At 33.4% G+C, this 11,623-nt stretch overlaps 1 protein-coding gene across 1 annotated transcript; it reads right to left on the bottom strand.

Annotated features, from left to right (window-relative positions):
- Positions 1 to 1,429: 1,429 nt before the first annotated feature.
- LOC138308818 (14-3-3 protein zeta/delta-like) lies at positions 1,430 to 11,504 on the bottom strand. Its single transcript, XM_069249828.1, has 5 exons — positions 11,103 to 11,504; positions 8,925 to 9,075; positions 7,780 to 7,946; positions 6,947 to 7,042; positions 1,430 to 4,339 (listed from the first exon to the last, which is right to left on the bottom strand). Exons 1-5 carry the CDS (start codon positions 11,433 to 11,435, stop codon positions 4,289 to 4,291), a joined length of 798 nt encoding a protein of 265 aa, XP_069105929.1. The 5' UTR covers positions 11,436 to 11,504; the 3' UTR covers positions 1,430 to 4,288.
- Positions 11,505 to 11,623: the final 119 nt, after the last annotated feature.

The following is an 11,623-nucleotide window of genomic DNA, read 5'->3' as shown; positions in this document are numbered from 1 at the left end:
TAGGATTGTGTACTGACATTAGGATTCTATACTGACATTAGGATTCTGTACTGACATTAGGATTCTGTACTGACATTAGGATTCTGTACTGACATTAGGATTCTGTACTGACATAAGGATTGTGTACTGACATTAGGATTCTGTACTGACATTAGGATTCTGTACTGACATAAGGATTCTGTACTGACATAAGGAATCTGTACTGACTTTAGGATTCTGTACTGACATAAGGATTCTGTACTGACATTAGGATTCTGTAATGACAAGGATTCTGTACTGACATGAGGAATCTGTACTGACATTAGGATTCTGAACTGACATTAGGATTCTGTACTGACATTAGGATTCTGTACTGACATAAGGATTGTGTACTGACATTAGGATTCTGTACTGACATTAGGATTCTGTACTGACATAAGGATTCTGTACTGACATTAGGATTCTGTACTGACATAAGGATTCTGTACTGACACAAGGATTCTGTACTGACACAAGGATTCTGTACTGACATAAGGAATCTGTACCGACTTTAGGATTCTGTACAGACATTAGGATTCTGTACTGACATAAGGATTGTTTACTGACATTAGGATTCTGTACTGACATTAGGATTCTGTACTGACATAAGGATTCTGTACTGACATGAGGATTCTGTACTGACATAAGGATTCTGTACTGACACAAGGATTCTGTACTGACACAAGGATTCTGTACTGACACAAGGATTCTGTACTGACATAAGGAATCTGTACTGACTTTAGGATTCTGTACTGACATTAGGATTCTGTACTGACATAAGGATTCTGTACTGACATTAGGATTCTGTGTACCGACATTAGGATTCTGTACTGACATTAGGATTCTGTACTGACATAAGGATTCTGTACTGACATTAGGATTGTTTACTGACATAAGGATTCTGTACTACTGACATAAGGATTCTGTACTGACATTAGGATTGTTTATTTACTGACATAAGGATTCTGTACTGACATTAGGATTCTGTACTGACATTAGGATTCTGTACTGACATAAGGATTCTGTACTGACATTAGGATTGTTTACTGACATAAGGATTCTGTACTGACATGAGGATTCTGTAATGATATTAGGATTCTGTACCGGAATATACCGGATACTAGGACAAAGGATTCTGTGCTGAAATTGGATTATATAGTGGCATAATAGGATTTCTTTCGGACATCAAGATTAAGATTCTTTACCGTCATTAGAATTTTTCACTGAAATGTTTGAATTATGTTCAGACATCCATGGTCTATACAGACATTTAAATTGGTGTCAACATAAAATTAATGTACAGATATCTGTAATGAATCTTGGACACTAGGCTGTTGGAGATATGATGGAATCACCACAGCTATTTTGATGTCATCAACCCCTACTGACAGACAACCAGAACTAGGTCATGTTCCGACAAAACATTTATTTTCAATGCACTGGGTTATCATCAGTGTTGATAAGAGAAGATAAACAGGGAGTGTAAAGCCAAGAACATCAACCGTTGAAGGACTGAGATGGGTGTTTTTAAACCTCACATACATTCAAGTCAACGTTCATACATGTGTATGGCCTTTTCCATTTAATAATTTTCGAAAAGAGACAAGATTTTTTACTCCGTATTCTATTTGGTACAAATTTTTAGCAGCAGTGTTTGATTTTAATTCTGTTTTAACTTTGTAGGTTTTTTTATTTATTATTAAAGCTAGGCCAAAGAGAAAAATTAGAAACGAGAGTGAAAACATTAAAAATTAAGGTGTAAATAATGTTTATATCTGGGCACGCACGAACCCAGACATGTGGGTCCGAGAGGTACATACACGCACACACATACATATATATAAACGGTCTGATCTATATGGATATGTACATATATATATCACGAATATATATGTATATACCAGCACAGGTAATATGAGAAACATCTAAATATTGGGATTTTTCAAAAGCACATGTTAAAACACAGAACTAAAACCATAACACTTTTACATCACAGCACTAGAACGGCTAAATATAGGCCACATGTTTTCAAAAGAAAGAATATCTGTGATGACACTGGAAGCTGTATAACCTTGTCTGACCTATCTAAAAGGAGAAAAGCACAACAGAAGAACACCAATATGTAAGGCCACATGTATCCAGATTTGATGGAGGAATATTGTAGACATGGCAACTCGAGATGTTCACAGCCACAAGATAGCATCTTTTGTAATGGAGGACTTGTTCTGACTTTGTCATTCACAAGTTGTGCCACCTTGGTGAACACTTGGAGAAATAGAGCACCCTACAAGTGTTTGCTTGCGACAGGTTCCCCACGATTATCATCAACATCAACTGTCACGTTCATGAACTTCGAAATAGTTTGGATTAAGTTATCCTTGTACTATAAAGATAGGCTGTTGACCATGTAAACAAAATAGTGTGGAAGAAATTTAGTTACATGTATACAATTGACCATACGATATGACACATATACATCAAGAATTCACTTTGACAAGTTTCCAAGTACCATGATTATAATTTATTCAACTCAGTCTTCCAAAGCCTGGATGCAAGCAAGAAAAGAATCAAACTGAACCAAACACAACTGTAGATTGCAGTTAATGCTTATATTTCATGACTGATGTGGGACAGAAAATAAATATTTTTGGAGGAAACATCTTAAAAAGTGTTAAAGAGCCACGAGACCAAATACAGAGACACAGATAGAGGGGAAATTTGTGTTACAAAGAGCTACTACAACATACACCGCATACAAGTACGAAACATTTGTTATAGCTTGATGAAACATTGAGGCGTCAGGTCGTACACATAACATATAAACGAATCCATTCAAATTTTTGCAAAGTTTTTTCCTTTTATTAAATGTCCGGTGGTTTGATTAAACAGTTGGCAAGATGTTTATACAATTGTTTGTCGGGGGACTTGCGATCTGCCCTGCGGCTTACAAAATGATTCACAAATAGTGTAAAGGAGCCTACAGCTTTGATAGCATCAATACCATCTTGAATTATCTCCCCTCTGGTGACTAATCACTGACGAGATTATTTCTCGGTACATTATTGTAAAATCACAAGGTCTCACATAATATGAGGAACATGGTTATCTTGAAAATGCAGGACAAAGTTTCCAACTGCTGAGAATGACATGGGTAAAATGACTAATTTAAACATCAAGCTTATTTCTGGGCAACATCTAAATGAAATATTCACCAGAACCGACATTGAAGGATTTTTCAAAACTGTATGCACCCATTATGGTTATAATACATTGCTGCAGCAACAGGTAGACATATAAATAGGGTTACATGTGATAAAACTAATATAAACTGGAGAAGCTGTTAACACTACAGATAAACTAAACCAATTCTACATCAGCCATACAAAGACTGGCGCTTAGCCAACATTTTACTTTATTTGCTCACTACAAATTCCATCTACATATAAATTATCTCTTTTTACACTTTTACATCAGACACGAACAGCTAAATTATTCACCAATTGTCATGAATTTATAGCCAAAAATTATCAAGAAGTGTATTAATTTCTCGAAAGAGATATGATGTAACTGTAAATAGCACTATCTGGTCGAAAGATTGGCTGTAAAATTGTTTTCGCTCATTTCATTTGATCATCAAAATATGAACTAAAACATAAATGTAAGATTCTTAAACAAAACTAAAACACCAATGAACATGTCACCTCCTATTTTGTTTTATGTAAGGAATAATACATACACGAATACTGTATAACAGTGCAGAAGGGGGATGTCACGACAATCCATGTGGTAGCATGGCAACAATGATAACGAAACAAGCGCCACACATACAGATCACATATATACTACATCCACTTGCACGGGTACGTGGTACACGGTCCAAGAATTATATGGCTGCACATGCACTTTTATGTTGAGAGAGCCACCCACTGGTTATGAATAAGCACACCGATCTCATTGTCTGCTCTATTATATAGTATAACTAACAGAAATAGCAGTATTTCATAATAATAATAACATGGTATTAAAACGAGGCAGTTATTCTTTGTTTTTGTTTCTTCCACAAGTAGTCACATGCAAATCAAAAAAGTTGATGAAACTGATATTAGCCATCATTTCCCGTCTACAAATTGATGACCGCATGTGAATTCCTGGCACAGCCTTTTCCTCCTCCAGATAACATATTTATCTAGTCTTTCATTTATACTAATGAACGACTGTCTGTTCACTCAGGGATGACCAATCACTCAAGTCTTTGGCAAAAGCCATTCCATCAGTTGAGCGATTCTTCCTGCTGGTCTGGCTGATTGTCCGATGTCCATAACTGTAAACAATACATCACATCAATACAAACTCTCAACCAATATTTACAACACCAATTGGTGTAGTATCATAATTTGTTGTTGTTGGTATTAATTTGAAGTGTCCAAATATTTGATCACCTCCAGGATCTTTATCAAGGACTATACGGTGATAAGCCACCAGTATCATGCCTCCATTACTATCCACATCCATGTGTACAGAAATGAACAGAATGAAGTGCTTGAATACTGTAAAACCGCCCTTGTTAATATTTAAATCTTATTTCTCGTTGTTGAACAGCAGGAGAAAAAAAAAACCTTAATAGTAACATGGTCAAAGGGCCATAACTCAAACCAAATGACATCTCATTTATCTGCCAGAAGTAACTGTTCACTTGGCCTAGTGCTTAGATTTAGTATAAAAAAAGAATGAATTGGGAAAGGGAGAAGCGGGAAATTGTACAACTTGCAATTTCTTGCCTTGTATTACAGAAGAAAAAAAAAAGGTATTTATCTGCAAAACAAATTCTGATACATTACAACTCTGGCTGATCAATCCAGATCCAAGATGTATAATAGATACTTACTGTGAGATATATATCTCGTAATAACTTCATTATCTATGTAATTATCTCATAACAACTGCACTATCAATGCACAATCTCTATAGAGGAGTATCTTTATAATACGTCATTACCTTGAGATTATCTCGTAATAACTTCATTATCTATGTAATTATCTCATAACAACTGCACTATCAATGCACAATCTCTATAGAGGAGTATCTTTATAATACGTCATTACCTTGAGATTATCTCGAAATAACTGTATTATCAATGATTCTATATCATGGTTTAATATTAGATATTTACCTTGAGATTATCTTGTAATAACTGTATTATCAATGATTCTATATCATGGTTTAATGTTAGATATTTACCTTGAGATTATCTCGTAATAACTGTATTATCAATGATTCTATATCATGGTTTAATATTAGATACTTACCTTGAGATTATCTCGTAATAACTGTATTATCAATGATTCTATATCATGGTTTAATATTAGATACTTACCTTGAGATTATCTCGTAATAACTGTATTATCAATGATTAGATATCATGGTTTAATATTAGATATTTACCTTGAGATTATCTCGTAATAACTGTATTATCAATGATTCTATATCATGGTTTAATATTAGATATTTACCTTGAGATTATCTCGTAATAACTGTATTATCAATGATTCTATATCATGGTTTAATATTAGATACTTACTGGGAGATTATCTCGTAATAACTGTATTATCAATGATTCTATATCATGGTTTAATGTTAGATACTTACCTTGAGATTATCTCGTAATAACTGTATTATCAATGATTCTATATCATGGTTTAATATTAGATATTTACCTTGAGATTATCTCGTAATAACTGTATTATCAATGATTCTATATCATGGTTTAATATTAGATACTTACCTTGAGATTATCTCGTAATAACTGTATTATCAATGATTCTATATCATGGTTTAATATTAGATATTTACCTTGAGATTATCTCGTAATAACTGTATTATCAATGATTCTATATCATGGTTTAATATTAGATATTTACCTTGAGATTATCTCGTAATAACTGTATTATCAATGATTCTATATCATGGTTTAATGTTAGATATTTACCTTGAGATTATCTTGTAATAACTGTATTATCAATGATTCTATATCATGGTTTAATATTAGATACTTACTGGGAGATTATCTCGTAATAACTGTATTATCAATGATTCTATATCATGGTTTAATATTAGATACTTACTGGGAGATTTTCTCGCAATAACTGCATTATCAATGTATTTATCTCGTAATATTTCCATTTCCATTTTTTCTTTAATACATAACCTACCAACTGGGAAATTGTTTACACTTGTGTACACGCAGTCGCGTGGCTCGCATGAATACATACACCAGAACACCAACTTTCGTAAGTAGTGTTAATAAGCATTAGATTTGGCTTATATTGTTTCTGTATTTTTAATTCTTCAATTTAACAATTTGAATCTAATGAATATCTTAAAACTACATTTTAGAAAATAACATATTATTTGAGAAATATTGCATCAATGGAATGAAAAAGGAAGTATTATTGTGGAACTATGCTTGTGTACTTTGTGAACTTGACAACATTTTCGCCAAATTGGAGCCAGCTGTTCCGGGATTCCATCAAATGACCAGGCTGGCTGTTACATCAATGTTGTACAACGTTGAAAAACTATGTTTTATTTTATCGAAACATTAAATTTAAAAGAAATAGTCCTTAAATAACTGCATCGTCAATGTATTAATCTCATAATAACTGCATTATCAATGTATTAATCTCGTAATAATTGCATTATCAATGTATTTATCTCCTTATAACTGCATTATCAATGTATTTATCTCGTAATAACTGCATTATCAATGGGTTTTTTTTTATCTCATAACTGCTTTATCAATGTCTTTATCTCGTAATAATCACATTATCAATGTATTTATCTCGTAATAACTGCATTAACAATATATTTATCTTGTAATAACTGCATTATGAATAAAATGTCTTCATAGAAATGTATAATAAATACTTACTGTGAGATTATCTCGTAATAACTGCATTATCAATGTACTATCTTTATAGGATTCCTCACTTAATGTGTCTAATTCTGCAATAGCATCATCAAATGCCTGAAATAACAAATGGAAAACACACATTAAATCAATAGTTAATAATATCAGTTGATGTTTGCGAGGATTAAGATCTTCTAAATAATCAAGGTAATCTTTATGAGCCATTTGTGATATCTCTTCATATTAGAGCTGGTTAGTTCTGGTTAGTTTCATTATTGTGAACAAGACACAATATGCTATACAGAATAATGGTGGTCAGGTCTGAAGAAAGGCTGAAAAAGTAGAAGACAATGCAAGCTTGTTGGAGTTTAATTGTCTAGTATTGAATGTGACATTCTTGGTGCCAAACAAATGTTTCCCTAGCTACTATGCAAATGGCAACATGTTTTCCTTCACAACAGTTCAAAGTATAATCTTCTACATATTTTCAGACAAAAACATTGATAAAAGTTAGTCCAAATATAATTGTTTTATAAACTTACACAACCTCACTAGTGCTGTGATATCCACAAACAAAGCCTAATAGTCTCTGACATGGTTTTGCATCAAAGAAATAGCTAAACTTTTTTGGGTTCAGGCAATTTATAACCAAGCTATTTTCTGATTCTGAAGATGAAAAGAGCTGATTTCAGCTAAATAGCAGCTGTCAATCTTCTCTCTTTTTGAAATTCAGAATCCAGAACACCATTTACAAAATATATTGACTTATCAAAATAAATCCTAGAAATACAGAAATACAAAGAGTAAATTAATTTGAATTGAATATTGTTACCTAAACACACTAAGATTCTTACCTTCTTAGCTGTTTTGCACGCATGGTCTGGGCAATTATCAATTTCATAAAAGAACACCGAGTAATTCAGCGACAGTCCTAGTCGGATAGGGTGAGTGGGCTGCATGTATGAGCATGCTTTCTGGTGAGCTTGTTCATAGGCGTTCCTTGACTCGTCTATAATTGATGCTGCAAAAAAAGGAGAATTATAGCAAAAGTTATTTTTGCAAAACTTGTAAATGTTATCTGCGACTTGTGAAAATGTGAAAAAATAAACTAAACATGGACTCTTGAAAGGATGACTGCAAGTTTTGACAAATTCCCGATGAAAAGTCACTTGAAATTTTTTAAGCTACTATCCATTTTTGGCAAGTTGGTAAATTTTCAACTCACCAAATCAGAAATTTGCTTGCCCACTGCCAGGGATCAATCTAGGTTTTGGGGGGAAACTACCCTTTTTCAAAATAGGGGAATTTGGCGAAATATAGGGGAATTTGAATCTTCTTATTTTGGTCCAAAATTATAATCATTTTGACGAAATAGTACTGTAAAACAACAAATTTTATTTTTAACTTTAAGATTTTAAGCTCAATAATGAAAAATTTGAGCTTATTATAAAATATGCAGTAGATGTATGATAATATGAAGAAATTTGCAAACAGAAGTATAAAAAAATAATGAAAAATAAGTCACAGGGGAATTTGTGTTACAGAAAGTCATTTTTTAGCTTCAAATAGAGAATTTTTAAACCTTCAGAGGAATTTTAGGCCAGAGGGGAATTCATTCCTTGAGGGGAAATTTACCCATGAACAGTAATAAATCAGAGCTAGATTGATCCCTTTTGCCATTTTAATTTGAAAGTAAAATTAAAAGCAACCAAATTCACCGACATTTAATATATTCATTTATTGTATAGATAATAACAAATGTTGGAACATTTTAGAGTGTTAATTTTGAGCCCTGAAAACGTCCAAACTTATTACAGCAAGACCTCAATCTCAGGGTTTCGAATTTGAATTCAACATTGGGTAGTATTGATCACATGTCAATTAATTTTTCTGATCAAGCATATTTTACAAAATATGGTATAGGTTTGCCATGGCTTTTTCTGAGCTACATCAAATTATATATAAAATCTTCATATTAAAGATCAAATTATTTCCTTACTCTTTGGCACTGAGCTTCCTGCCTCATGAACTTCTGCCAAGTACCGGTAATAGTCGCCCTTCATTTTCAGATAGAAGACAAGACTCTCCTTTCCATCAAGTGATTGATCATCACTATCGACTAAAGGTATAAGCTTTTCTTTAAGCAATTTCTGAAAAAGAATAGTTGTACCTGAACCTGGAGTCGCTTTGTACAAGGATATTGAAGTACAGAGTGTCCTAAATTACTCATCATCTAAAATCTATTGGCAAAACATAAAATATATTTACTTCCTTATACAGTATTACTACAGCACTATTTCATATTAATAAACATAACAATATATAAAAATGTTGAGAATCACCGAACAAGTTGAGAGTGCAGTCTCAGAATGTGAGCTAGACTTAATCGCTTTTACATAGATCAAACAATGTACAAAGGAGATTTTCAACCTCATTTTAGAAGTAGACACCCAAACTGCTCTTCAATTCAATGAACATAAATAACATTTCTGCAAAAGTGAAAGGTATCACTGTTTTCTCTTACTTCGACAAAATATTTCATCTCATTTTCTATGAGTGTGCATGATTAGAAGTGTAACGATTCACTGATGCATCGATGTATTGCATTGCTTGGTGGTGCATCGATGCATCATGTGCAATTTATTAGGCAAAAAAAAATTATTTTTTTTTTAAAATACGTATGTTTCAGGTACCCCTACCTACCCCAGTTTTTACTTCCGACCCTAGCTATTTTATCACACTTTTTTCAAAACAAAAATGCAGTGTGTGAAGTTTTCAACTTAGATTTTTACGCTTGCTTGATGTTTATTCAGATGAAGTTCAATTATGGTAATGAGAAATAAAAGACTTCTAGCCAGAGTAAAGCCTGAAAGACAAATTCCTTCGTAATGTAGTGATAAAGCAACTCAACTCCTCCCCCACCTCTCCTAATAAAATAAAATAAAAAAAGAATTCACGACATGGAAAATGAATAAAAGTCGCATCTTTTGTAATGAGTGTAAGCAAAAGCCTAAATTTTCCAGAAATACAACGAACCCAACAACACATTTACAACGACACCACAGCATTCGAATTGTTTCGAAATATCGCGATACATATTGTATCATGAACCCTGTATCGTTACATACCTCGCGATATATAGCACTATGGATGATGTGTACATTACTGAATGTATGCATCAACATGCACAAAGATGTTTGAATTTGAATGGCATTTGATGCTTTAATTAGCTTCTTTTTAAATATCATGTATACTTTTTGTAAATTACCATCACAGATGGAAGTACTTATAATCTTGTGTTAGAAGTTGTCTTTTACTATCTAACAGAAGACATTGAAAGTCGGAACCTGAAGATACTAATGTCGTAATGAAATGGGTCGAAGAGGCAACATGCCAGCACACATAAATTACCTTGAGGACAGGTAACTGCATGGTTAGATGCAAAATCAATTTAAGAGCAAGCGAAATTATCTGCCCAATGTCTCTAAATGTCCCTCATTCAAGTCAATTTAATTTATCTCTGTAAACGAGCTCAACATCATCTCGCATATTGGAGACTGTCTGGACTTTCCAAGGTGATTCTCAACCTGTTTAAGCTGTTCTCATATTTCATGCAGTGTACGGCGGTTACAGGAAGTGAATAAATCGTTATTGTCTGAATGAGTGCATTGGCAATATTGCATGTCTCCCAATATAACCTCATAACAGGCCTTCAGTGTCTACATTAGGATTCCATTATTATGATTAACATATTGAGTGATACTGCTTAAGATACAAAACTTACAAGTAAAATGAAATGTAATTGCCTTTTATAGGTATGGTTTTACAATACAGAGCGCAAACAAATCGTGTATTATAAAATAATGCAATTATCTCCAGGGTGAATATGAACACACCCATTTTTTCTGAGGAATGCATAAACAGCTGAATGGTGTCAGTGCTAAAATACAAGATAATTGATTCAAACCGAATTTTCTAAGTTCAAAAATATTCATAATTATGCAAAGAAAGCTAGCATAAGCTATAATCTGTACGATATTTCACATTTATTTGTAAATAACAGCATTTCTTGCCAAGTCGCCAAAAATAAATCATACAAATATTCCTACACGGCGTGTCGTCACCGACATATATACATCCGCGTGTACAACATGTCCGCGATCATAGAAATACTTACCAGTACTTCATTGCAAATTTCTGTTAGTTCATTGGTGATTTTAGTTTTATACTCCGTCACAATGGGCTTTTTCTTGTCTCCATTATCAGATGGCTTTTTCTGTTCGATACTAGAGATAACCCTCCAAGAGGACCGTCGAGCGCCCACGACATTTTTGTAGGCGACAGAAAGTAGATTCCTCTCCTCGTTCGTAAGCGGTCGATCTAATTCTACTCGCTTCTTCATCATAGTCGCCATATCATCATACCGTTCTGACTGCTCCGCGAGCTTCGCTTTTGCAATGATTTCATCAATTTCCTCCTGATGAGGTTTTTCTGCTTCAGACGCAGACATTTTTGCAGTTATTTGAGTGACCCTTCCTTCTGTTCACAGGCGGAAGACTGTAATTCAGTTCTTCGGTGACATCATTATTTTCATCCGCAGTGTAAAAATAGGTTTCCTTCAAATCTGAGTTCAAAACACGAAATTAAACTTAACATACACTAAAATCGAAGAATGATGAATGTTTTGAATGTTATATC

Source organism: Argopecten irradians, chromosome 15 (genome assembly GCF_041381155.1).
Source record: "Argopecten irradians isolate NY chromosome 15, Ai_NY, whole genome shotgun sequence".
Lineage (NCBI taxonomy): Eukaryota > Metazoa > Mollusca > Bivalvia > Pectinida > Pectinidae > Argopecten > Argopecten irradians.
Note: the sequence above shows the minus strand (reverse complement) of the source record. Positions and strands in the feature narration are given on the sequence as shown.